General features: G+C 44.4%; 2 protein-coding genes and 1 pseudogene across 2 annotated transcripts; 1 reads left to right on the top strand and 2 right to left on the bottom strand.

Annotated features, from left to right (window-relative positions):
- Positions 1-2,855: 2,855 nt before the first annotated feature.
- LOC115663117 (germin-like protein subfamily 1 member 7) lies at positions 2,856-3,676 on the bottom strand. Its single transcript, XM_030585162.2, has 2 exons — positions 3,527-3,676; positions 2,856-3,409 (listed from the first exon to the last, which is right to left on the bottom strand). Exons 1-2 carry the CDS (start codon positions 3,642-3,644, stop codon positions 2,856-2,858), a joined length of 672 nt encoding a protein of 223 aa, XP_030441022.1. The 5' UTR covers positions 3,645-3,676.
- Positions 3,677-5,064: 1,388 nt separating this feature from the next.
- On the top strand, positions 5,065-5,733 carry LOC130138336 (putative germin-like protein 2-1). The gene has a single exon (XM_056312088.1). The coding sequence runs from the start codon at positions 5,065-5,067 to the stop codon at positions 5,731-5,733; it is 669 nt and encodes a 222-aa protein (XP_056168063.1).
- Positions 5,734-6,807: 1,074 nt separating this feature from the next.
- On the bottom strand, positions 6,808-19,451 carry LOC130138337 (germin-like protein subfamily 1 member 7; annotated as a pseudogene).
- Positions 19,452-21,104: the final 1,653 nt, after the last annotated feature.

Genomic DNA, 21,104 nt, shown 5'->3' with positions numbered 1-21,104 from the left:
GGAAACCAAGATTCTGATTGTATGGGCGATCAGAATCAGTGGGATTTAGAATCTTTCATCCAACGGCTACTCAATCCTTTCTATACAAATCTGTCCAAGGTGAAGATTGGAAGATGATCCTCTGAAAGCTGTCCAACGGCTAATTTGGAAGCAGTGGAGTATTTAAGGAGATCAACGAGCAGCAGAAGGTAGTACAGAATCAAGAATCATCAAGTCCAAAGTCTGAGCATACTCCGATCATTTGTCTTGTCTTTCTGAGCCACACATTAAGATCTTGAGGGACACTTTGTAAGAGTGATTGTGTGAGATAGAGAGTCCTATCATACACAAGAGTGATAACACTCAGAAGTTGTAATTCTTCTTGATTACATAGTGAAATCCAGCCGGTAGGCTGTCAGCGTGGGAGAGTGGACGTAGGCTTGCTATAAGCCGAACCACTATAAACTTGTGTGCAATTTTTCTATCCCTCATCTCTTACTTTACACACTGCACATCAAGAGCACCGTCTATATAATCTGTCTTGAATCTGAATTTTATTCAGACTCTTCTGTGATTTGTTTTGTTTCCGCATAAATTATCAAAATTGTTTAAGATCACCTATTCACCCCGCTCTATGTGATCCTTGCTAGCTACATCAATACGGGCCATTCTAGATATAGATCTTCCCCTGTTTCTTCCCCGTCGGTGAGATCTTTGTCCCTATGGGTCAGTATTTTTGGATGAACTCGGGTCTTCCAGCCGAACCTGAGGATTCAACTTTGCTATTACAGCTGAGGAATCTTCATTCAATATTATAGCAACCTGAGGTACAGAACTCGCAGGGTTTAATGAAAGAGAGGTGCTTTGGGTAGTTTTAGCTACATCAACACCAGAAGCTACAGTCGAGGGGTGCTTGGAGGACCCCTTCATTTGCACAACTTTAGCTGATTGGGTCTTGGGCAGAGAGGCCACATGGGAACTGGGATTAGCTGCCATGGGATCACTTAACGAACTGCCATAAAACTCAGAACAGAACAACAATCGCTACTGTACCAAGAAACTCAGAAAAACCAGATCTACCCGATACCCAGGTAGAGTATAATGTCCACAAAACCCACCGATCAGAAGAGGGAGATAGGCGATTCTTGACACACAACTTCGAAGAAAGGCAACGGACTGATCGATCTAGAGCAGAACACTCTAGGCGGACAATCGCAAGAACAAAAGAGCGAAATGAAAGAAACCCAGATCTGTACCTCCACACAGAAGGAGAGATTAAAAGAAAAATCGTCCGGCCCAAAGGGAGGAGACACTAGGGCGACCTCAGGCACCAAATCCAAGCCGAAAACAACGGCCGGAAAGATCAGACGGCGAGCGGCCAGCCGGGAGATGCACAGTAGCACAATCTCCCCCAAACAAGAGGAAGTGTACAGTACCGCGAGTGTACAGTACCCGGAGCGAAAGAAAAGTCGACTGTTACCTTTATAGAATTGTTTAACTCAAGTAAATTCATCATTCTGATAGGCAAAAGAACACTACAAGTGCCATAATTTGTGTACGGCGCTCACTTTGGTGCCATAAGTTTTTTTTTGATCACTTTAGTGCTAAAATTTTTGAAAAACGATCACTTAAGTGCTAAAATTTTTGAAAAACGATCACTTCAGTACCAACTCCGGTGCCGTACACAAATTTTCGCCGAAAATCCGACGTGGCATTTTTTTTATTAATTTCTGAAGCTAACGTGGCTCGCTGGAGATTGGCACTTAAGTGATCGTTTTTCAAAAATTTTAGCATTTAAATGATCGTTTTTAAAAAATTTTAGCACTTAAGTGATCGTTTTTCAAAAATTTTAGCACTGAAGTGATCCAAAAAAAACTTATGACACTTAAGTGATCGTTTTTCCTCCGACTTGGCACCAAAGTGATCCGAAAAAAAGTTATGACACCAAAGTGATTTCCGTACACAAGTTATGGCACTTATAGTATTCTTTTGCCCATTCTGATATATAACTGCATCTTAAGTAATTTTCTGCCTTACTTTGGGTTTGTTAATTTGCTGTAAGGATTGAGAGTTTGTATAAGGCCGACCACGCAGTGGGGCCACCAAACATTAATCATCTCTTCATTCCATTATCAATAAATACTGGTTTGCCTGTTTCACTCAACTTTTTCAGCGCTAGAAGAGATGACACGCGTATAGTTCCTTCGAGAGGAAGAGAGTCTATATAGGATGCCTCTGGTTGGCCTCTGATAATGCTTAAAACTGGTGTTTATACTTCGAGAGTCGAGATGCTTAAAAAATCATGAAATAGCCACTGTTATGGAATTAAATATATGCTTCCTGTAACATTTAAATGTTAAGACAAAAGAATAGTGCTATTGAGGCTCTTCTTATGTAATATTCTAGCTTGGCCAAACTTCATATTTTTGTTTCACGTGTTATTGCACCGGTATTTTCGGCAAACTCGACCAGCTAGCCAAGGCATGCATGGGGCTGTGGACAGGCAGTACTTGGAAACCTTTTAAAGCCAATGCAAGGATGTAAAGTTTAACATAGACCACTTCCATATGACATTATGTAGTTTAAGCTGCAGAGGACGAATTCAAACAACTGCCACATGGTCGAAGTTGTTTTGGAATGACCGGTTCTTGGACTTTTAAAGATAAAGCTTCTAAAAAAGACTTGGTAATCTGTAGTGCAACTTGTTCAATAAACAAGAGAGTGATTCTTATAAAGAATGATCTTTTATTACTCCAACATTCATGATCAATTACATGCAGAGCAATTCTTTTATTGCGAAGTCATTATCAATCTCGGCAATCATGTATGTAGAATACGGGGTAATCCGATGTCTTGGAGGTCAATAATGTATCCACTCAATTGTTGTCGTACCAAAACTGCGCCTGGAGGTAGTCAACAACCTTCTTGTCCACTTGGAAGGCCTTGGTGAGAACATCAGCCGAAATGGGTGGCTTCGATCCGAATACCGCATTAGCAATGGTAATGACTCCTGGGTTTTGGCTGCTCAAAGCAGCAAAGGCCAGTGCAGGGGTCTTTCCAATGTTCAGCTGGAAGTGGATGAGACCGACTGGGAACACAAAAACATCCCCTTTGTACAACACTTTGGTGAAGAAGGTGTTGTTTAATTGATTGGATGTGACGAAGCCGACAAGCAGTGTGCCCTCAGTGACAACCAGAATCTCGGACCCACGAGGGTGAGTGTGGGGAGGGTTCAGGCCACCTGGAGCAAAGTCAATACGAGCCATGGAAATGCCAAGAGTGTTGAGTCCTGCAAATTGGTCGACGAAAGCGAGCGTGACTTTGGATCCGAGCGGGTTCGCAGTATTCCCAGGATATCCAAACCCCTTAAAGAGAAAATCATCTGCTGTAACTTGTTTTGGGTCCTTGCAAAACTTTCCGTTCACAAATACTGCATAAGAAACGGAATTCGTGTTATTAGGCTTATCTAAGCAGATGCTCCTTTTGCAGAAATACTTGTATCATCATTGAACAAAACAGAATGATACGAATAATGCTTCAGTAGAGCTCCAACCTGTTGGGTCATTGATGGCCACACAGAAGTCCTGAAGAGGACTCGGGTCGTAGGCAAAACTGGTGGCAGTTGCTAGGGCCAAGATGAGAAGGTTAATTGGAAGAAACTTCATTGTGGTGGACAGGGGAGTCACTGGTCAGGGCTTTGATATTTACCGCTTCTTTTGTTTCCTTGTGATGAGAGTATGTGTTTTGCATGGAGACATGACCCCTTTTTATAGATGATGGTGGTGTTGACCCGGTGTTTGATTTTCTGTGATAAGCAATACTTCCCAGATCTATAGCTATACAAATGCCAAGTCTCCTATCTGGTAGTTAATTTCTTATTCGCAGAAATGAATAGTTCCACAACTGCCGCAACAAAAGGCCCCTTTCTTTGACATATCCTCTTTCCCTGATGAGAAAAAACACGGTATCTGATATGGAATTGGACTTCTTCAATAATATGTAAATCTTCGGTTTCCCTCTTCTTTACTGTTTTGATGTCCAACGCGGATTCAAGTTCAGCTGGATGGAGCGAGGGCCAATTCTTCTCTAAGTTCTTGGTATGATCATATCAATCTGTCAATTGAAAATGATGTAGGAACAAGTGTTTTCACATGCATCTCCATGCTTTACCCTGAAACACTTACCAAGCTGCCGATTTACTTCCTACAGATATTATGTTTATTTTCTTATACAAAACATGCAGGGTTTTCACACCATCTGGATGATGTGCACTTTTATGATAAGATTTGTAATCATAATCTGTATGAATTGCATCGGAGAGGTAAAATGCATGCTTTGGCTCGTGTTTTTAAATTTGCTGCTGTGAACATGTTGTAAACCTATGTTTCACAAACTCATATGATCCATCCATCTCTACATGCAAAATTTTACACCTTATTATGAAGGACGACTGGCTTCAACCAAAAGTATGACCTCACAAACTCTTCACTATTCAAAAAACTATCTATACGATTCCCCGAGAAGATTACCCAGAATATCATCAGGTTTATAATTTTTCGATAGTAGTCCTGAAGATCAATTTTCGGATAACATCCAACAAATAAGGCTAATCCTTAGAGATCATTTGATAAAGCAAATTGTTCTCTTTATTTCGTTTGATAGCCTAGAGTACAGACAGATTCTCCCTCCAATATAATCACAGAAATCAAATAGCGGTAGTGAGAATGTAAAATTCAAACATGGCATCTAAAGTTCAAATCTGAGAATTTAAAAAGATGAAAACTAAAGCGGGAATCCTTCTCGTCCAAAATCGAATGACTAATTCTCAATGAGAACGGGTTTAGAAACAAGAGGTGGTTGAAGTTGTAGAATGGTTCACCAACCACATGGAAGAATAAACAATTGTTATAGACTTATTAAGCGCTGTTCCTGGCTTCAGCTGCTTCCTGCAGGCCAGTTGACGGGGACTAAGTCAAATGACTAACTACTATAAATAGACTTGCTGCAGATGCAGCATTTCACAACAATCCTCAACAGAACAGAGTTTCCGAGACAGACTAATCCAAGCTCAGAAATTTTTCCATAATGAAGTTCCTTCTAACATTTGTCCTCTTGGCTTTGGCATCATCCCATGCCTTTGCCTCTGACCCGAGTCCTCTTCAGGATTTCTGTGTAGCCATCAACAACCCCAACTCTGCGGTGCTTGTGAATGGAAAGTTCTGCAAGGACCCGAAGCTTGCCATAGCAGATGATTTCTTCTTCACAAAGTTTAGATATCCTGGGAACACATCAAATCAGCTTGGATCCAAAGTAACGACTGCTTTCGTTGACCAATTCCCAGGACTCAACACTCTTGGCATCGCCATGGCCCGCCTTGACTTTGCTCCAAACGGTCTAAACGCTCCCCACATTCATCCTCGCGGCACCGAGATGCTAGTGGTTGTGGAGGGTACGCTCTATGTCGGTTTTGTCACATCCAACCAATTGAACAACACTCTCCTCACCAAAGTCTTGACCAAAGGAGATGTTTTTGTGTTTCCGCAAGGCCTCATTCACTTCCAGCTGAATATTGGACAAACTAATGCACTGGCCTTTGCTTTCTTGAGCAGCCAGAACCCAGGACTCGTAACCATTGCAAATTCAGTTTTTGGATCGAAGCCGCTGATCAATGTGGATGTCCTCACAAAGGCTTTCCAAGTGGACAACAAACTGATCAACTATCTCCAGACACAGAACTGGTTTGACAACCATTAGACAGATGTTCGCAAGAACAGTTGTGTTTTTTTATTAAATTACAAAGAAGAATTCTTTTGAATAAGATAGTGACCTTTGGGTACTAGTACAATTGCTTGTTATATGATGTTGATAAGGTTCCACTGTTTGTTCTCCCTCTCTCTCTCTCTCTCAAATCTTTCAGAGGCTGAGATGAAAAACTAATTCAAGATATCTTTCCATCCTGCTCGCTCCAGCTCTCTGACTAATTTCCCAAACAATTACTGGATCAGTCCATACAATTCTCAAGTATCAGTTTGTCAATAATTTTTCGTTTATAGAATTTTTTAATTCAAGTAAATTCATCATTCTGTTATAGAACTGCATCTTATGTAATTTTCTGCCTTACTTTGGGTTTGTTAATTTGCTGTAAGGATTGAGAGTTTGTATAAGACCGACCTTGGAATGGGGCCACCAAGCATTAATCATCTCTATATTCCATTATCAATAAATAGTGGTTTGCCTGTTTCACTCAACTTTTTCAGCACAAGAAGAGATGACACGCGCATAGAGTTCCTTCGAGAGGAAGAGAGAGTCTATATAGGATGCCTCTGCTTGGCCTCTGATAAAGCTCAAAACTGGTGTTTGTACTTCGAGAGTCGAGATGCTTAAAAAATCATGAAATAGCCACTGGTATGGAATTATATATATGCCTGCTCCCTGTAACATTTAAATGTTAAGACAAAAGAATAGTGTTATCGAGGTTCTTCTTATGTAATATTCGAGCTTGGCCAAACTTCATATTTTTCTTTTACGTATTATTGCACCAGTATTTTCAGCAACCTCGACCAGCTAGCGAAGGCATGCACGTGGTTGTGGACAGGCAGTACTTGGAAACCTTTTAAAGCCAATGCAAAGATGTAAAGTTTAGCATAGACCACTTCCATACGAGATTATGTGAATAGTTTCAGCTGCAGAGGAGGAATTCAAACTAACTGCCACATGGTCGTAGTTGTTTTGGAATGACCGGTTCTTGGACTTTTAAAGATAAAGCTTCTGAATAAGACTTGGTAATCTGCAGTGCAACTTGTTCAGTAAACTAGAGAGAGATTCTTATGAGGAATGATCTTTTATTACTCAAACATTCATGATCAATTACATGTAGAGCAATTCTTTTATTGCGAAGCAATTATCAATCTCAGCAATCATGTATGTAGAATACAGGGGTAATCTGACATCTTGGAGGTCAATTTATCAATTTAGTTGTTGTCGTACCAAAACTGCGCCTGAAGGTAGTCAACAACCTTCTTGTCCACTTGGAAAGCCTTGGTGAGAACGTCAGCCGAAATGGGTGGCTTCGATCCGAATACTGCATTAGCAATGGTAATCACTCCTGGGTTCTGGCTGCTCAGAGCAGCAAAGGCCAGAGCAGGGGTCTTTCCAATGTTCAGCTGGAAGTGGACGAGACCTATTGGGAACACAAACTGTGACATCCTGAAATTTGCCCATTTGGGGATTTATGAAATGCTTGTTTTTGTAAACGTATTCGTAGTTAGTTCTCGCCCGGAACTGATTAGTCCTGGGATACTAACCATTAGGGAAAGGCTAATTACGGATTAAAATTCGTGCGACTAAAGAAAATTCGATCGTGAATTGATTTTCTACCATAGAATCGTCGAGGTGACATTTTGAGCCAATGTAAGCTGATCTTAGGGTAGTTATGGGCCGATTCGTCACTGTCATACGAGTGGATCACGGGTGATTCCGTTTGACTACGAAATGAATTGACGAATGATCCAGAACCTATACCGAACGATCGTGCCCGACGGAACTAGTGATCGAACCTCGCGATTACATGACAACCGAAGTCGGCACGAACCGAATGAACTTGCACGTGACTCGATTTATTATCGGTCACGGGTCGAATATGCGAATTTCCCCAAAAGCCGCCCGTTAGTTTGAGAAACGCTCGAGTTACGTTGAATAAAATTTAATTATTAATTAGAGCCCAAATTGGGTATCAGAAAATTAGGAAGTCACGACGGGGCATTAGGACGAAATTGTGGTTGGAACGTATAGCTTTGGATTTTCCCGAATCCTTCGGAAAAATTTAAATTCGGCAAGAAAATGGAAAAGTGACCATTTTACCCTTGGAGGTTTATAAAGGGCAAGTGTTAAAAGGGAAGGGCATTTTAGTCATTTTGCCTTAATTTTTGAGTTGGACAATTTTGCCCTTGGAATTTTATGAAATTCCCAAATTGCCCTTGGATATTTTTGGAAAAGATTCGATCTCGGCCGTCGATCTCAAGATAAGATCGAATCTCGACCGTTGATTGGGATTGTGAGAGAAGGGCAAGATGGTAATTTGGCAAGTCAATTATTGGTCTTGATTATTTAAGTCCCAAATCACTCTCTCTCTCTACTCATTCTCTCTCTCTATCTCTCGGCAACTCCCTCCCCCCCATCACCGAACCGACCGCCCCCCTTGGCCGTGCCACCGCCGCTTGCCGGCCGCCGCCCGCCGTCCACCGCTCCACCAACGTCCACCTCACCCTCTCGGCTCTCACTCTCTCTTTTCCCCTCCCGTGACCGTGAACCGCGGCAAGGACGCCGCTCACCGCCACACGCCGTCCAGCCCACTCGCCGCCGTCGCCAAGCCGCCGCGTGCCGCCGCTTACCGCCGAGCCGCTCGCCGCCACTCACCGTTGACCGCCGCCCGTTTTTCGCTCTAGCCGAGTTAGTCTAGAGTTCGGTAAGTCGCGCCCTAAACTTTATTTAGGACTTAGGGTATCGACTGACAAATTTGAGGTGGAATCGGGTTTAATTAGACGCGGATTAGTATAGTTTTAGGGGCGGAATTGATTAACGGGCCTAAGGAATGAATTTGGGAGATTTTGGTGGAAAATTAGAGGCCAAAAGCGGGCTGTGAGTGGCTGAAATTCGTGCTGTGATGTGTTGTACGGTATGTAAATTGGGTATTTGGATTCGGCGATTAATTGTGTGAAAATGTCGTGAAGGGCTGGAATTGATTTGCCGTAGTTTGGATGTGGAAAAATGGCAATTTGTATGTTGATTGTGTGTTTGTAATGTGGCTGAGTTGTGGTGATGAAATTGGGTGCATTAATGTGCAATTGATTGATACCCGAGTGTGTGCACGTATGAGATTTGAGGCGTGCGATGTGCATGTGATCACTAAATCCCTGAGGCGTGTTTACGCGGGGAATTGATCCGTCCTGAGGCGGTACGACTACGCGGAACGATGCCCGGTATTACCGGAGGACGGCCAACCTGAGGCGGTACCATTACGCGGGTTGTGTCATAGATGGAAGGTGTTGAGCCTGAGGCGGTACCATTACGCGGGCCGAGAAGTGTTGGAAATATAGCCAACCTGAGGCGGTACCATTATGCGGGCCGAGAAGTGTTGTGGATATGAGATGGTCGCAGTGAACCTGAGGCGGTATCATTATGCGGGTCACTGGCGAGTTGGGCGGAAAGATTGTGTTGAGGCCGGAATGAATGCATGAATTGTAATTAGAACGTGCATGTGATTGGAAATAGTGTTGTTATGACTAATGTGCAGGTTGCACGCTGAAAAGGTCCAGGTAAGCATAATTGTGTGTCTGTGATGTGATGGCTGAGTGTGATTGATTGTCATGATTGTCTGGAGGTACGTGATAGCCTAGGTGGGGTTTAGGGTGTGTGCTTACTGAGATGTATTCTCATGGTTGTTTCAACCAACAATTTCAGAACCCCGGCCTGAGCAATGAATCCCCCACCGCCACCACCTGAGTGTTTTGGAGTACCGGTGCACACCGACCACAGCATTGTAGAATACCCTATAGACGAAAACATGACCCGGGTTAAGCATACGACGCAGTTTGGGTAGATGTAGGACTACCCTCTCGGCAAGCCAACACATACACCGCTTGGTTCTTTCGGGACGGGGTAGATGAGTTTGGTCCCGTCCGTGGATTTGACGTCCCCTTTGACGGAGTTGGGGATTGGGACCCGTCTGCCATACCTCCTCCCGACGGCGAGATGACTAGTTTGGAGACTAGTCCAGGCGCAGTCCGATCAGAGCAGTGCCCTGCAAGCCCCGAGCCTTCGGGGGGCCGAGCATGAACCGAGCCCGAAGAATTGCAGGGCGGGTACGACCCGATGGACGTGGATCTCGAGGCGATCCCAAAGGAAGAACCAGAAGAGGAAGAACCCGAGGCAGAACCTGAGGATGAGCCTGCTAAGCCTGAAGAAGAACCGGAGTACATACCCCGTATGAGCAATGGATTGACCCCGAATTTGTGCCAGAGTACGGATCTGATGAAGTGTCAGACGAGGAGGAGCGGGACGAGGTTCCAGCGGAGTCGGGTGACATAAACCACCCGATCGAGATCGAGGCCGAGCCGGAGTCCTCAGAGGAGCAGACAGTCCAGGGAGGTTCAGATTCAGATGACGAAGAATCAGACTCGGAGTGGACGCCAAGCAGATGGCATAGGGACTAGGTTTAGGGGTTGGGAATAGGTTTTTGAGGTGTTCCATTTTTGGTGATAGGGAAACCCAGGCTATCGATCCTTTTTTATGTCGGTGGTTAATAGTGTAGAAGTTCGGTGTGCTTGTGTATATGGTGGTTTGTAAATTGTGATTATTATATAAGTTTGAATGAGCAATGAATATGTTTATTCTCCCTGATTACCCCAGTTCTATTTGTCCGGGTATTTGTGGTTTCCGCTGGCCGATATAAATCTCTGATGAATTGAAATTGGGTCAGCGATACCTGAGATATCGCATTATTCGACCAGAGAAGTGTGTCGCGTGCTCGATGGGGTTCGGGGCGTGACATCCTAGTTGGTTTGGTATCAGAGCGAGGACAGCTCGATCTTAGTTGGTCGAAAATTGGAGTATTAAGGAGCAGAGACCCTGGGGTAGTGATTTAGGGAGACCGTAGCGAGTTATAGGATGGAATAAGCTACACGTGCCTCCAGATTGTTTGTTGTGGTTGTTGAGTGAATTGAGTGTTGTGACGATTGAAATGCAGATGCGTCTGGACCTGAGGTAAGTGCACAGACCCTATTGATTGTGGCCTTGTGCTGTGGTGTTTGATTTCCTGCTGCGTGAATTATTGTGTTAATTCACTGCCTAGGACTAGATGGATCTAGTTGGCCTAGGTTTCTAATTCCTGAGTGGAATTGTAGTAGGTAGTTAAGTGGTAGAAATCGTGAGGATGAGTACGCGAGGTAGAGGAACTGGGGGTCCGTCCAGCTCCCGAGCCCGAGCCCGACCTGCAGAAGATCCTAGGATGGAAGCGGTCATGAGGACCCTAGAACAGATCGGTAATCTAATAGGACAGCAGACTCAGGAACGAGCTGCCACGATTGCCCAAGTTGCTGAGGCCGCTGCTGCCAATAATAATAATGGGAATCAAGGGCAGGGGCCAGTGAATGCGAATAGGCTGATGCACCAATTAGTGGAGCAGTTTCTGAAGTTAAAGCCTCCTAAGTTTGATGGTAGAGGCGATCTAGAGGGTGCATCGTTGTGGGTGGAAGAATTAGAGAAAGCTTTTGAGGTATTAGGGTGTACAGACGAGGAGAAAGTGACATTAGCCGTCTATCAATTACAAGGAACTGCAAATGATTGGTAGAAAGCCACCAGAGGAATGATATTCCCGGTTGGTACAGCCCAGACTTGGGCGATGTTTGTGGAAGCCTTTAATGGCAAATATTTTTCTGAGAGTGCTCGGGAACAAAAATTATCTGAGTTTATGAGGTTGCGCCAGGGGCAAAGAACGGTGGATCAGTATGAGGCTGAATTTGCTCGATTGTCTAAGTTCACCCCGAAAATGGTTGAGGACCCGTTGGATAGGGCTCGGAGATTCCGAGATGGTTTGAAACCGGACCTTCGCAGTCAAATGATCTCATTGAACCTAAGAGGGTATAACGAGATTTATGATAGGACTCAAGCGATTGAACGGGATTTGGCGGATAGGGCCGCCGCTTCTGGGTCGAGGTTTGCCCAGGGTAGGGACAACCGTCAGTTAGGAAAGAGGCCGATGACGGGTAATCGACGTTTTGTCCCTCCTGCTAGAAGGAATATAGGGAAGCTGGCCCGTAATCAGAATGGTCCATGTCGAGTGTGTGGGGAAAGGCATGGAAATGGACCTTGTCCAACCAGGGGCGGAGCATGTTTCGGATGTGGTGGATTTAGTCATCATGTGAGGTATTGCCCCAATCTCAGGCAAAATAGATCGCCTGCATTGCCGCCACCCCGGAACGGGAACCAGACTAGAGCGACCCAGACAGCTAATCAGAATAGGCCACAGGCACAAGGACGGGTGTGCGCCATGGCCAGGAGAGAAATTGAGAACGCGCCAGGAGTTGTCACAGGTACGATTTCTCTGTGCGGCCATACTGCGTATGCTTTATTTGACCCTGGGGCGTCACATTCATTTATATCTGAGCAATTTGTTGAGTTGATTGGTATAGAACCGTAGTCGCTTGATGTTGTGTTATGTATTACGACTCCCTTGAATGATAAGATGCTAGTTTCGTTGGGGTGCCCGAATTGTAAGATTGTGATTGGGGATAGGGAGGAAAGGATTGATTTAGCGGTTCTAGCCATGTACGACTTTGATGTGATAGTGGGTATGGACTGGCTGTCTAAGTAAAGGGCCGTAATGGATTATAATAGCAGGGTGATCCAATTTAATCCTGTTGGACACCCGGAATTCAAATTTGTGGGAAATCGAGGAGGACCTTCAATTCCATGAATTTCGTCGCTAGAAATGACTAAGTTGTTGAATGAAGGGTGTCAAGGATTTCTAGCGGCTGTAGTTGATTCGACGGCTGAGGAGCCGAGACTAGAGGACATAGCCGTGGTGTGCGAGTATCCCGATGTTTTTCCTCAGGAATTGCCGGGATTGCCACCAGAAAGAGAGGTAGAGTTTGTAATCGAGTTGGCACCTAGAACTGAGCCAATCTCGAAGGCACCTTATAGAATGTCATTGTCGGAGTTAAAGGAATTAAAGGTGCAAATGCAAGAGCTGTTAGACAAGGGATTTATTCGTCCGAGTGCGTCTCCGTGGAGAGCGACAGTTTTATTTATGAGAAAGAAAGATGGATCGTTGAGGTTATGTATTGATTACAGCCAGCTAAATCAGGTGACGATCAAAAATAAATATCCCCTGCCAAGAATTGATGATTTGTTTGATCAGTTACAAGGGGCTTCGGTGTTCTCTAAAATTGATTTGAGAACAGGATATCATCAATTGAGGATTAGGAAGGAGGATATACCGAAGACGGCATTTAGGACGAGATATGGACATTATGAGTTTACGGTAATGCCGTTTGGATTGACGAACGCCCCTGCTGCCTTTATGGACTTAATGAATCGGGTGTTTAAGGAGTTCTTAGATCAATTCGTGATCGTGTTTATAGACGACATATTGGTGTACTCGAAGAGCCTAGAGGAGCATGAGTTTCACTTGAGTAAGGTGTTGCAGACTTTAAGAGAGAACGCACTGTATGCTAAGTTTAGCAAGTGCGAGTTCTGGCTCAATCGAGTAGCGTTCCTTGGACATGTGATCTCTGGGGAAGGAATCTCAATGGATCCATCAAAGATTGAGGCGGTAATGAAGTTGTCGAGACCAACGATGGTAACAGAGGTTCGAAGCTTTCTGGGTTTCGCAGGATATTACCGACGCTTCGTGGAAGGATTTTCAGCAATAGCAACGCCGTTGACACATTTGTTGAAAAAGGAAACAAGGTTTGAATGGACCGACAAATGTGAAAGGAGTTTTCAGGAATTGAAGCATAGATTGACAACGGCACCGGTGTTGACTATTCCATCAGGACCCGGAGGATATGAAATTTATAGCGATGCGTCGTTGAAAGGATTTGGGTGTGTACTCATGCAAAATGGACAAGTAGTGGCCTACGCATCAAGGCAGTTAAGACCGCATGAGTTGAATTACCCGACGCATGATTTGGAATTAGCCGTAATAGTATTCGCCCTTAAGATTTGACGGCATTATCTATGCAGAGAGAAATTTCATATTTGTACAGATCATCAGAGTCTTAAATATCTGTTTTCTCAAAAGGAGTTAAATATGAGGCAGCGTCAGTGGATGGAGTTGTTAAAGGACTACGATTGTGATATTCTATATCATCCCGGGAAGGCCAACCGGGTAGCTGATGCATTGAGTCGAAAATCAAGCATCGCACATTTGATGGTCAAGGAATGGGCATTGTTAAAAAAAGTACGAGACTCGGAGTTTAGATTCGAAGTAAGTCAAGTCTCGAGTTTGTTGGCCACGCTTAGGATTGAACCGGAGATCCAGGCTAAGATTAAGACTTTGCAGTCTACGGATCAAGAAATCCAAGGGATTCTAGAGATGGATAATACCAAGAGAAAGCCGGACTTTCAGATATCCGAGGATGGGATACTGAAGTTCCGTGGACGATTATGTGTGCCTGATGATGCGGAGCTTAAGGAAGAAATTTTGTCAGAAGCGCATCGTAGTAGTTATAGTATCCACCCAGGTAGTACCAAAATGTATCAGAATTTGAGACAGTACTACTGGTGGAATGGTATGAAGGTAGACATAGCCAGACATGTGGCCAAGTGTCTGACGTGCTAGCAAGTGAAGGCACAACATTGTAAGCCCGGAGGATTATTGCGACCTTTGGAAATTCCAGAGTGGAAATGGGAGCATATAACTATGGATTTTGTGACGGGATTACCAAGGAGCCAAAGAGGCCATGACACTATTTGGGTGATTGTCGACAGATTGACCAAGTCGGCACATTTTTTGGCTGTGCGAAAGGATTTCGCATTAGATCGATATGCCGAGTTGTATGTGCAGCAGATAATTCGTTTGCATGGGGTACCAGTGTCGATCACCTCAGATCGTGATCATAGGTTTACCGTCAATTTTTGGAAAATTCTGCAGACGGCATTAGGATCGAAGCTGCAGTTTAGTACAGTTTATCATCCGCAAACGGATGGCAAGTCTGAGAGGATGATTCAGACTTTGGAGGATATGCTTTGGGCATGTGTGCTAGATTTTTCAGGATAAGTGGAAAGAGCAGTTGCCCTTAGCAGAATTTGCCTATAATAATAGTTTTCAGCAGAGCATCGGAAAGGCGCCATTTGAAGCGCTATATGGCAGAGCGTGTAGAACGCCCGTGTGTTGGGACGAAGTAGGAGAAAGGAGTATAACCGGGCCACAATTAGTTCAACAGTCAATTGAGGCTGTTAATATAATTCGCAAAAGGCTGAAAACAGCTTAAAGCTGTCAAAAGAGTTATGCAGACAGAAGACGAAGACCTTTGGAGTTTCAAGTAGGGGATCACGTATTTCTTAAGGTATCGCCCATGAGAGGACTATCCAGATTCGGTAAGAAAGGGAAGTTGAGTCCGAGGTACGTGGGACCTTTTGAGGTTTTAGAAAGGATTGGGGATTTAGCGTATCGCCTTGCACTTCCGCCCAATTTATCGCAAGTGCATAATGTGTTCTACGTATCGATGTTAAGGAAATATGAACCGGACCCAACTCATGTGTTAAACTATGAGGAGATAGAAGTTGATGACAAGGTGTCATATGTCGAGAGACCAATAAGGATCGAGGATCGGAAAGAGCGAGTTTTGAGGAACAAGACGATCTCGATGGTCAAGGTCGTATGGGAGCATCACGGGACTGAAGGCGCAACTTGGGAAAGTGAAGAGATAATGCAATATCAATACCCCCATTTATTCGAGTCGTTAGTTGGATTGTAAATTTCGAGGACGAAATTTTTGTAAGGGGGGAAAAGTTGTGACATCCTGAAATTTGCCCATTTGGGGATTTATGAAATGCTTGTTTTTGTGAACGTACTCGTAGTTAGTTCTCGTCTGGAACTGATCATTCCTGGGATACTAACCATTAGGGAAAGGCTAATTACGGATTAAAATTCCTGCGACTAAAGAAAATTCGATCGTGAATTGATTTTCGACCATAGAATCGTCGAGGCGACATTTTGAGCCAATATAGGCCGATCTTAGGGTAGTTATGGGCCGATTCGTCACTGTCATACGAGTGGATCACGGGTGATTCCGTTTGACTACGAAATGAATTGACGAATGATCCAGAACCTATACCGAACGATCGTGCCCGACGGAACTAGCGATCGAACCTGGCGATTACATGACAACCGAAGTTGGCACAAACCGAATGAATTTGCACGTGACTCGATTTATTATCAGTCACGGATCGAATATGTGAATTTCCCCAAAAGTCGCCCGTTAGCTTGAGAAACGCTCGAGTTACGTTGAATAAAATTCAATTATTAATTAGAGCCCAAATTGGGTATCGGAAAATTAGGAAGTCACGACGGGGCATTAGGACGACGTTGTGGTTGGAACGTACAGCTTTGGATTTTCCCGAATCCTTCGGAAAAATTTAAATTAGGCAAAAAAATGGAAAAGTGACCATTTTACCCTTGGAGGTTTATAAAGGGCAAGTGTTAAAAGGGAAGGGCATTTTGGTCATTTTGCCCTAATTTTTGAGTTGGACAATTTTTCCCTTGGAATTTTATGAAATTCCCAAATTGCCCTTGGATATTTTTGGAAAAGATTCGATCTCGGCCGTCAATCTCAAGATAAGATCGAATCTCGACCGTCGATTGGGATTGTGAGAGAAGGGCAAGATGGTAATTTGGCAAGTCAATTATTGGTCTTGATTATTTAAGTCCCAAATCACTCTCTCTCTCCTCATTCTCTCTCTCTATCTCTCGACAACTCCCTCCCCCCCATCACCGATCCGACCGCCCCCCTTGGCCGTGCCACCGCCCCTCGCCGGCCACCGCCCGCCGTCCACCGCGCCACCACCGTCCCCCTCACCCTCTCGGCTCTCACTCTCTCTTTTCCCCTCCTGTAGCCGTGAACCGCGGCAAGGACGCCGCTCACCACTGCACGCTGTCCAGCCCACTCGCCGCCGCGTGCCGCCGCTTGCCGCCGAGCCGTTCGCCGCCACTCACCGTTGACCGCCACCCGTTTTCCGCTCTAGCCGTGTTAGTCTAGAGTTCAGTAAGTCGCGCCCTAAACTTTATTTAGGACTTCGGGTATCGACTGACAAATTTGAGGTGGAATCGGGTTTAATTAGATGCGGATTAGTATAGTTTTAGGGGCGGAATTGATTAGCGGGCCTAAGGAATGAATTTAGGAGATTTTTGTGGAAAATTAGAGGCCAAAAGCGGGCTGTGAGTGGCTGAAATGCGTGCTGTGATGTGTTGTACGGTATGTAAATTGGGTATTTGGATTCGGCGATTAATTGTGTGAAAATGTCGTGAAGGGTTGGAATTGATTTGCCATAGTTTGGATGTGGAAAAATGGCAATTTGTATGTTGATTGTGTGTTTGTAATGTGGCTGAGTTGTGGTGATGAAATTGGGTGCATTAATGTGCAATTGATTGATACTCGAGTGTGTGCACGTGTGAGATTTGAGGCGTGCGATGTGCGTGTGATCACTAAATCCCTGAGGCGTGTTTACGGGAGGAATTGATCCGTCCTGAGGCGGTACGACTACGCGGGACGATGCACGGTATTACCGGAGGACGGCCAACCTGAGGCGGTACCATTACGCGGGTTGTGTCATAGGTGGTGGGTGTTGAGCCTGAGGCGGTACCATTACGCGGGCCGAGAAGTGTTGGGAATATAGCCAACCAGAGGCGGTACCATTACGCGGGCCGAGAAGTGTTGTGGATATGAGATGGTCGCAGTGAACCTGAAGCGGTATCATTACGCGGGTCACTGGCGAGTTGGGTGGAAAGATTGTGTTGAGGCCGGAATGAATGCATGAATTGTAATTAGAACGTGCATATGATTGGAAATGGTGTTGTTATGACTAACGTGCAGGTTGCACACTGGAAAGGTCCAGGTAAGCATAAATGTGTGTCTGTGATGTGATGGCTGAGTGTGATTGATTGTCGTGATTGTCTGGAGGTACGTGATAGCCTAGGTGGGGTTTAGGGTGTATGCTTACTGAGATGTATTCTCATGGTTGTTTCAACCAACAATTTTAGAACCCCGGCCTGAGCAATGAATCCCCCACCGCCGCCACCTGAGCGTTTTGGAGTACCGGTGCACACCGACCATAGCGTTGTAGAATACCCTATAGACGAAAACATGACCTGGGTTAAGCATACGACAATAGTTTGGGTAAATGTAGGACTACCACTCTAGCAAGCCAACACATACACCGCTTGGTTCTTTCGGGACGGGGTAGATGAGTTTGGTCCCGTCCGTGGATTTGACGTCCCCTTTGACGGAGTTGGGGATTGGGACCCGTCTGCCATACTTCCTCCCGACGGCGAGATGACTAGTTTGGAGACTAGTCTGGCGTAGTCCGGACTGCAGCAAGCGCCTGCAGCACCTGAGCCTTCGGGGGCCGAGCATGAACCAGAGCCTGAAGAATTGCAGGCGGGGTACGACCCGATGGACGTGGATCTCGAGGCGATCCCAGAGGAAGAACCGGAAGAGGAAGAACCCGAGGCAGAACCTGAGGATGAGCCTGCTAAGCCTGAAGAAGAACCGGAGTATATACCCCGTATGAGCAATGGATTGACCCCGAATTTGTGCCAGAGTACGGATCTGATGAAGAGTCAGACGAGGAGGAGCGGGACGAGGTTCCAGCGGAGTCGGGTGACATAAACCACCCGATCGAGATCGAGGCCGAGCCGGAGTCCTCAGAGGAGCAGACAGTCCAGGGAGGTTCAGATTCAGATGGCGAAGAATCAGACTCGGAGTGGACGCCAAGCAAAGGGCGTAGGGACTAGGTTTAGGGGTTGGGAATAGGTTTTTGAGGTGTTCTATTTTTGGTGATAGGGAAACCTAGGCTATCGATCATTTTTTATGTCGGTGGTTAATAGTGTAGAAGTTCGGTGTGCTTGTGTACATGGTGGTTTGTAAATTGTGAATATTATTTAAGTTTGAATGAGCAATGAATATGTTTATTCTCCTGATTACCCCAGTTCTATTTGTCCGGGTATTTGAGGTTTCCGCTGGCCGATATAAATCTCTGATGAATTGAAATTGGGTCAGCGATACGCTGGGATATCGCATTATTCGACCAGAGAAGTGTGTCGCGTGCTCGATGGGGTTTGGGGCGTGACACAAACACATCCCCTTTGTACAACACTTTGGTGAAGAAGGTGTTGTTTAATTGGTTGGACGTGATGAAGCCGACAAGCAGTGTGCCCTCAGTGACAACTAGTATCTCAGTCCCACGAGGGTGAGTGTGGGGAGGGTTCAGGCCACCCGGAGCAAAGTCAATACGAGCCATGGAAATGCCAAGAGTGTTAGTCCTGCAAATTGGTCAACGAAAGCGGGCGTGACTTACGATCCAAGCGGGTTCACGGTATTAACTGGGTATCTGAACCCCTTAAAGAGAAAATCATCTGCTGTGACTTGTTTTGGGTCCTTGCAAAACTTCCCATTCACAAATACTGCATAAGAAACATAATTCTTATTATTAGGCTTATCTAAGCGTAAACTCTTTTTGGGTAGTTTTTTTAGCATCAGTAGAACAGAAATATACGAATGACGCTAGAGCAGAGCTCCAACCTTCAGGGTCATTGATGGCCACACAGAAGTCCTGAAGAGGACTTGGGTCGAAGGCAAAAGCCGTGGCGGTTGCCAGAGCCAAGATGAGAAGCCTAGTTGGAAGAAACTTCATTGCAGTTGTGGACAGAAGAGTTAAGGCTTGGATATCTTCTTCTTCTTTTGTTTGCTTGAGCCTTGAGATAGGAGTGAGATGTCTTGCACGGACACATGATCCCTTTTTATAGATGAAAGTAGTGTTGACCTGGTATTATGTTTCTATGATAAGCAACACCTGACAGGTACCAAGTCTCCAGCGTGCTAGTCAATTTCTCATGTCCAGATTAGAATTGTTCCACAACTGCTACGTTGACACACCCATTACTTTTTTATTGGTCGGTATAACCCCCATTACTTTGACCTATCCTCTTTTCCACTAACCTAAAATGGAAGTGGTCTTCTTCGATGGTAGTTAAATCTTCGGGATATGTTTATTAGAAGTCCTAAAAATTGTTATGAAAGTGAAATTTCGCCACATCATTGCCATATATGATAGAGAAAATAATAAAAAGAGTCCCGTTTGACAATGCCTTCGCAGATCTATCAAGAGCAACTTAGGAACACCATCCTAAAACCCAATATGTCTATAATTCCAATACAGGGTATGAGGCAGTCCCAAAAAAATGTAGTACAGCGAAAAATACAGACTACCACTCATTATGCGATTCAAAGAAAAACAGACATTGTATTGAGAGCATTTTGTTAATGCACATTATAGAGGTTGATATGGCCGTGACAATGAAATATGCAAACCAGAAGACTAATGGTCACAATCACAACAGTGGATGATGCTGCCACATATTTTTATTGGTGCAGGTGGAGAATAGAGAGTGCATGAGTTGTTAAAAATGGTCCTGAGGAAAGGATAAAGATAAACTGTTCTTGAATGGTTCAGTGTTTATGAAGGTCACCTTTGACTAGAGCAACAGTGATCCGGTCTAAGATATCAACCACTGTGTGAGCACTTTCAACAACTCTTCCCCTTCTTCTCCAATTGACTAGTCTGCTTTACAGGGGCCATGAGAATTTCATAATCCAGCGATGAATCATTCCACAACTGCTTTGATGACACCTCGATCACGTTGAATTTCTCTGTTCCACATTAGAAATGCATGAATCTGATGTGGGAATGATATTTTTCTGAGAGTGTCTTTCGTTTTTTCTTTGTGCTTCACTGTTTCAACTGTCCAGGGTCAACTCTGCAGTGGGATTGTGCATCCATTTCTTCAGAAAAAGTATCATACCCTAAATAAATTGAATAATTCATTTACGAGAAAATGTAGAAATAGGTGTTCCTAATACGTCTTCACCATGAAAGGACTTGCCTAGTTGGTGATTTGCTTCCAATTTTTCGGAATAAAAGTGTGCAGAATGTTCACGCCATTTAGTCACTTGCTGTGCATTTGTGTTATGATAACATCGACAAGGATAAGAAGAACAAGCATCTTAATATCAGAGAGGTAAAAGGCCGATTCCAGCCGAAAGTATGATCTGAAAACTAATGAGTATTCAAACTTCTGTATGTGGATAATACTCCCCAAGAAGAAAACTCAAGATTACTGGTAATTAAAAATTCGATATGTAGAAGGTAAGAAACCAGGGAACAAAGACTCACTCTTACTGAATTGAAGTCTTAAAATGGTTAGCATAAATCTATCATGACAATTACAATTTGAAAGTTGCCTTCCTCTACCCATCTTTAACAACTCTCACACTTCTCTGAGAAAATCTGCGTAGGAGTTTTGAGGTTAGAAACAATAGATGGATATTTGGTAAATCAAGGGAATT

The sequence above is a fragment of the Syzygium oleosum genome, unplaced genomic scaffold (genome assembly GCF_021117445.2).
Source record: "Syzygium oleosum isolate NSW1041296 unplaced genomic scaffold, Sole_v2.1 Sole_v2.06, whole genome shotgun sequence".
Taxonomy (NCBI): Eukaryota; Viridiplantae; Streptophyta; class Magnoliopsida; order Myrtales; family Myrtaceae; genus Syzygium; species Syzygium oleosum.
Note: the sequence above shows the minus strand (reverse complement) of the source record. Positions and strands in the feature narration are given on the sequence as shown.

Bases quoted from the DNA above. Each gene is read 5' to 3' on its own strand.
- LOC115663117 (XM_030585162.2), bottom strand. From the start codon at position 3,644: ATGAAGTTTCTTCCAATTAACCTTCTCATCTTGGCCCTAGCAACTGCC. The intron at 3,410-3,526 runs GCTCTACTGAAG...TTTCTTATGCAG, and splicing joins CAATGACCCAACAGGTTGGA to TATTTGTGAACGGAAAGTTT.
- LOC130138336 (XM_056312088.1), top strand. From the start codon at position 5,065: ATGAAGTTCCTTCTAACATTTGTCCTCTTGGCTTTGGCATCATCCCAT.